The sequence below is a fragment of the Bidens hawaiensis genome, unplaced genomic scaffold (assembly GCF_021521415.1).
Source record: "Bidens hawaiensis isolate Kalapana, Puna unplaced genomic scaffold, B.hawaiensis_p1.1 tig00000055_1, whole genome shotgun sequence".
NCBI lineage: Eukaryota > Viridiplantae > Streptophyta > Magnoliopsida > Asterales > Asteraceae > Bidens > Bidens hawaiensis.
In genome coordinates this window covers 6,405,932-6,412,363 of record NW_027491016.1, presented here as the reverse complement: position 1 = coordinate 6,412,363, position 6,432 = coordinate 6,405,932, and the positions used below count along the sequence as shown (strand labels likewise).

Here is a 6,432-nt window from a genome sequence, read left to right as displayed (position 1 = left end):
ACAAGTTAATGGTTGTACATGCGATTAAGTATACACTTGTAATGATTACACATAACGAATATTATGAAACAAAGCTTGAATCAAATAGCATGTATTAAACATAGAATAAATAAGTTGCATGTTTCCCCCCGAAGTATAAAACGTTTAAAAGCATGAAAAGGGGCTATGAACTCACCTTGTTTGATGGATGAACACGAACACGAACAAGAGTTTGTTGAACCGGTTACGAGATGCCCTAGATTAAGTTATGAACTTTAAATTAGTTAGAGTGTCGTATACAATAATGTTCTAAACCAAGAGCATGACCTCTAGCATGTTGATTCCCAAGTAAGAGTCACGGGTCCAATGGGATTATTTACGCCACTCTTGCCTTCGACAGAACCGTTTGCTTGTCAGATACATACATACCCGGTTTATACTCTATTTGTATACTAGCTCAAAATGTTTTAGAAGAGTTTTGATAAATAATAAAGTACGAGGTTAAAATGTAATATCATATAGTTTGGGTGTTTATTGACATTTAGGAAAGTATAGGGTTTAAAGTGTAAATATTATAATTTAGGATGTTTATTGACATTTATGAAAGTATAGGGTTAAAGTGTAAATATTATAGTTTAGGGTATTTATTGACATTTATGAAAGTATAAGGACCAATTATGTAAATGTAATTTTTAGTTTATGATAACTTTATGAGTTTTTGAAGATCATAATAATATTCATAGTTGTTCATGGAAAAATTATACTTTGATCCAAGATTTTGAGAAAATAATTATGATTTCTTGAAATAACATGATCATCATAATCTTTTAGAGCAAAAAGTAAGGGTTTTATTAACAATTTATAATAATCATGGTGAGAGTATATAAACAATTATGAAGATTCAAAAGAAAACTCAAGAACATAGGAACAAACTAAAAGAAATTCAAAAGAACAAGATCAAAATCAAAGATATATGAAGAACAACTAAGAAAACATGTAAAACTTACTTGATTATGCTTAGAAAGAATGAGATTTGGTGTGAAAAAAATATGAGAATGAGAGGCTCTATTTATAGAACAAAAGTTGAGGTTTGAATATGATTTAGATAGAGATAAACCTTGTTTAAAACTTAAGAGATAAACTAATTATAATAATGATAATAATATATACAATAATAATAAATAAAAAAATAGATATGTGTGTGCATTCAAAAGTGCACGGCACTTTTTATTTTATTTTATTTTTTTGACTTTTTTTTAAATTATAAGAATTGGATAAATTTAATTGTGGAACAAGGTTAATACAGAAGGTTATAGAATGTTTCATTTTTTAAATCACATGATAAATTTAAATACTTAGGATAAAAACAATAATAACAAAATATTTTGTTACATGCTATAAAATATTAATCTAGGCATTTCGGTTGAACGTGTCATATTAATGATTAAGCATAATTATAATGAAATGAACATAGAATCATATAATTACGCATAATGCTATTCGATAAATGACACATAATTCAACATTAATAAATGTAGACAATGAAATAAATACGAGAACTTCATTAAATACGAGCATAAAAGACTAGCGTTTTTGCAAGAAAAATCCATAGATGTTACACCTTGAGCGCTTACAGTTAATTAAAAAGCCATATTATTAATTAATTAAAAAATTAGCTGAGCTTGACTAATTAGAATATAGTGACCCTTCTTCAGTTTTGCACAACAAGCAATTGACAGCATCAGCAATCTCATCTACCGTACTCAGTTGGCATCGATCTTCAAGCTGTCAACGAATTAATTATAAAAACTAATTAACAACAAAAGTCGATATTTTAATTAAGTTTTCAATCACTGTTCAAAAATATACACACACATACACAATCAATAATTTACTATTAATTAAATAAAAACATTGGTTTTAATTGTTATCAATTTCAGCATATTCTTGGATAAAATTTATTTAAAAAATCAAGTACATGTGATTATGTGAATCTTGATATCTTTCTGTGAAGCAACGATTAGAGATTTATAAATCAACTTAAAAAAGAAGTCCCATCAACATTTAGTTTTCGTTTAAATTGAATTTTAATATCTTGAAACATATTTTGTAAGGGAATATACAAAAGAGTATAAACTTGTAAAGTTATTATCAACATTTGCTAATACGTTTTTATTCAACTTCTAACTACAGTTTTTAGTGAAATTAGGGAGTAATTTAAAAAAAATTAATTATACTTTAATCTTGTGTAAGCCAAAAAAAATGTATAATATGTTTCTTTAACGGTTTATCATATAATGAGTGGGATCGAACCAGGGGTCTCACTGGAAGCAGCCTCTCTATTTTTATGGGGTGGAGGTAAGACTGTCTACATCTTACCATCCTCAGACCCTATTACAGCTTTGTTATCGGTGGGATCTACTGAGTACGATGATGATGCTGCATATAATCATGTGTGGGAATTGAAATTTATAAAGAGAAAATCAAAGATGTGTTTGTTTGCATTATGTTTTTTTTATTATTATGATAAAACTAGTTACAGATATATATCATGAGAATCTTGATAATATCACTACAAGACGAATAACAATCGATGGACGGATCTGTCAGTGAAGGTAAATGCCGACGCTAATATGGCATGAGGCACAGGGGTATATCTTAACGTTCAAGGCGTTAAAAGCTGAGCTGGCAAGGATTAACGAGTGGCATGCCACTCCGTTCATCGGTTAAGGGGCATTAGATGCAAGGTGGGTTAAAATATTTACGGGCATTAAAATCCTCTACACACACACACACAAAATAATTTAAGAATCAATTTTACATTAAATAAAGAGAGGTAAAAAGGGGTTAAATAATTTCCTTAGCATGAGGTGAAGTGAAATGGGGTAAAATAGGTGATGTGGTGCCTAAATGTAGTTAAAAAGCGTGAATGTATACCCATGGCCTAATCAGCGGTGAAATAACCCTAGTTTTTTTTCCCCGGTCTTAATTTGGGCTAGTGGGGCAGCTTGCTTGTTGTCCGTTTGTCTTCTATTTCGATGTCAAATTAATACATTTAGCGTATTTTTTTTTCTTTTTTCTGTTTTCTTGGACTTATTAAATTTATTTGGTGATTATTGATGGATTTTGTCCATCAAAAATAAGTTATAAGTCGTTGATAATGCAAATTTGTTTCCATGTATGGAAGAAAAATATGAACACTAACCTTGACACTAACAGTGTAGAGAACCATTTCCTCAATAGTGGTGACATTCAGATGAAGAACAGTGAGCGATACACACTGGAGACCAGCCACCATGTTCAAGAGCTGATTATGCCGTTTCTTCGATAGTATCTTTATGTTTGCTTGGCTTTCCACCAGTGTCACTTCGATCTCTGCCATAGCCGGAAGCCTGTTCTTGGCGATGGCGGCTGAACCACCAGCATGGTCGCTAGTTCGATGACTAGAATATTGTGGGAATGCAAAGAAATAATCAAAGGGGTGTGGGGTTGGTGGGGGAGAATAACCATTGGTGTTGGCTCTTTTTTTAAGCTCTAGGGTTTGTAGTTGTTGCTCCAATTCTTTCACAAAATTTATTGCTCCTCCAATGATTGATGCTTGATCACCCTGAAAAAGTAACAATTCAAATATATATATATATATATATATATATATATATATATATATATATATATATATATATTAATTTCAAGAAATTAAATTGATCAAGATAAATATACATATATATATTTTTTGATATAAAAGAAACTAGAGTGTTCCCGACGCGCTTTGCGTGGGGAACTCGACAACGGACCCGCATATTAAAACGCGAATACACAAATACATCGTAACGAATATCACTTCGGCACAACAAAATAAAAGTTTATCTAACTATCAAAAGGACTTGGTTGGTATTGGTTCGGCTCATTACGCCATTGATGTGGTACCGACACTCGGTATGTGGTTACAATACAAAAAAATATTCTATTGCGAAAAAATCCTCGTTTTCATCGGAACTTACATAACTTTTTGCGAATACAACTTCGTTTTAACGACATGACATATAAAAATATGAGCATATCATAACGGCACACTAAAGTTTTCAAAATATCGTATGCTAAATATTACCAAAGAATCAATAACTTAAATGTATAAGTAATAACAAAAAACTATATGGGAAGAAAAACACATGTTAAGGTACATACTAAAACCATGAAAATTTTGGGATGCTAAAGTGAAAAGTAAACAAAGTTTAGCAAAAAAGAAATGCCATAGATCAAAACTAAAATAATTTAAAACTTGAGAGGACTAAATTGAAACAATCTAAAATTCAAATACTAAGATGCAAAACCATACTATATATTAAAGAAAACAATCTAAAATTTAAGTAGTAAGATGCAAAACTATATTATATATCTAAAATAGTATTTCTCCTTTAATATATAGTATAATGGTACCTAGGTTGGAGAACAAATATCACAGGTCATTTATACACAGAGCACAATGCATATGATTCCCAAGACACAATTCTATATATAGCATTAAGATTATTTTATATCAATTTGAAAGAATTAATCCTATGTAAATATCATTGATAATTTTATATTTTAAGATTAATATACTGGTAATCCAAAATTTGAAGGATTTGTGATTTAGAATGTAAGTGATAAGGGTATTTAGTAATGAAAATTTTCGCAATATTTGTATATATGCATGTAAATTAACTACATAAGAACATTCTTATGGAGCAAAAGAAAAATATATACGTATGATATATGATGACGACTTTTCTATTGGAATTAAAAATATAAAATATAGATATTAAATTAATATTATAATTGGAAAAGATATATAAAAGATATATTCGAGTTTTATATTCAAAGAATGCCAATAATGTTTAGGCATTAATAATAGCAAGTTTAAGAGAAGTTGTTCACGGTGATATGACTCATTTGTCTTCTATTGAATTTAGAATATGTATAAAGTAGTGTATTCATTATATTCATTTTCTTTTGTATTCCTATTTACCAACTAAGTATATTTCTTTAACAACCAGTATACAAATGTAGAGTAAAACCCTAAAAGGTAATTAGAACTAATAACAGTTTCGAAAATTTTGAAGATTCATAATAACTTATAGATAATGCATGGACATGATCAAGTAGTGGATTAACTATGTATGACAATCCATACACATACACTAATTTGTGTTTAGAATCACTTTTAGAATTAACATTTTTGTGTATTAATTAGATTCACTTTTTATTTTTAATAGTTTTAGGAATTACTCTAATACCCGGATGAATCTTGTCAATTAGTTTAACTCTTACCCTTTGAGCATAAGAAGATGGCATGAGTGACCGGATGATGGCAAGGTATTCATTCATCTGTTTCCGGCGGTTGCGCTCCACCTTAATATGAGTCATCCGTTGATTCTCCAACTCCTCTTTGTTCTTACCACTCTTGGTTCGCCTTCGCTTTCTCCTACCACCAACCGAGACCGTGGCAGTTGCCACAGTTTCGGTTGTTGATTCCATCTTCATGTCACCCCGGCCGGTACAATATTCGGGCGAAGATTTAGGATCCCACCGGTCATTGACATGCATCACTGAAGAAGATGAAGAGTAATCCCCCAAATATGCATTTACACTTTCTGATACTTGATGATGATGATGATTAATAATATTATTGGTAGTCTCCAAAAGCCCACCAAAAATATGATCTTGATCATGCAACAAATAATCATATCCAAAGTTACCAATTTGGCACTGTGGATAGATTATTGTCTCTAATGCCATTTTTGTAAACTCTAAACTGGCATATGTACGCACTTAAGTAGGGGAAAGATTTGTGTGTTTGTGTGTGCGCTTATGTTTCTTTTGTTGGAGTTTCTTTGAGAGTAGGCTATTTTGGAAAAATTAAAACAAAGAAGAAGTCGAAGACCAAAACAAAGGAGGCTTTTTGATCTTTCTTGAACAATGGCTTGAGATTTTTCTCCTTATAAAGACGAACCCAAAATGAAACAAAAAGAATCACAGTAAGTTTACACGTGACGTTGCAAGTAAACTCTAGAGAGAGAAAACAGGAAGAGAAGCATGTATATATTTAAACTTTAAAGTTTGATTTAAAATCATAATTAAAATAGGTTTTGAGGTATCAAGGTGTAAGGATTTAAAAACTTTAACTAATTTACGAAACTATAGAATATTTGTATTGTATCTACGTTTTTCTTTATGAATGGCCCATTTTATTGAAAAAAAACAAGAACTAGACTAGCAAGAAGTTACACTGGATAAAACATGCACACTCAATTATGTGCACAACCATTCAACCATCAATACTATTCTAAAAAAGAAAACGATAAATAATATTATGAAAATGCAAGACGAGTATTTTATTTTCTTTTTCTTTTAAAAAGAGTATGAAATATCACATATTCATCAAGTTTATTGTACTGATAAGTTTTAAAGGAT

The 6,432-nt window shown here is 30.2% G+C and overlaps 1 protein-coding gene across 1 annotated transcript; it reads right to left on the bottom strand.

The window, feature by feature from the left end:
• Positions 1 to 1,645: 1,645 nt before the first annotated feature.
• Positions 1,646 to 5,757, bottom strand: LOC143534217 (transcription factor bHLH96-like). Its single transcript, XM_077028786.1, has 3 exons — positions 5,290 to 5,757; positions 3,185 to 3,586; positions 1,646 to 1,764 (listed from the first exon to the last, which is right to left on the bottom strand). Exons 1-3 carry the CDS (start codon positions 5,755 to 5,757, stop codon positions 1,666 to 1,668), a joined length of 969 nt encoding a protein of 322 aa, XP_076884901.1. The 3' UTR covers positions 1,646 to 1,665.
• Positions 5,758 to 6,432: the final 675 nt, after the last annotated feature.

Bases quoted from the DNA above. Each gene is read 5' to 3' on its own strand.
- LOC143534217 (XM_077028786.1), bottom strand. From the start codon at position 5,757: ATGGCATTAGAGACAATAATCTATCCACAGTGCCAAATTGGTAACTTT. The intron at 3,587-5,289 runs GTAAGAGTTAAA...TTACTTTTTCAG, and splicing joins CATCTTCTTATGCTCAAAGG to GGTGATCAAGCATCAATCAT. The intron at 1,765-3,184 runs GTTAGTGTTCAT...ATTCGTTGACAG, and splicing joins TCTACACTGTTAGTGTCAAG to CTTGAAGATCGATGCCAACT.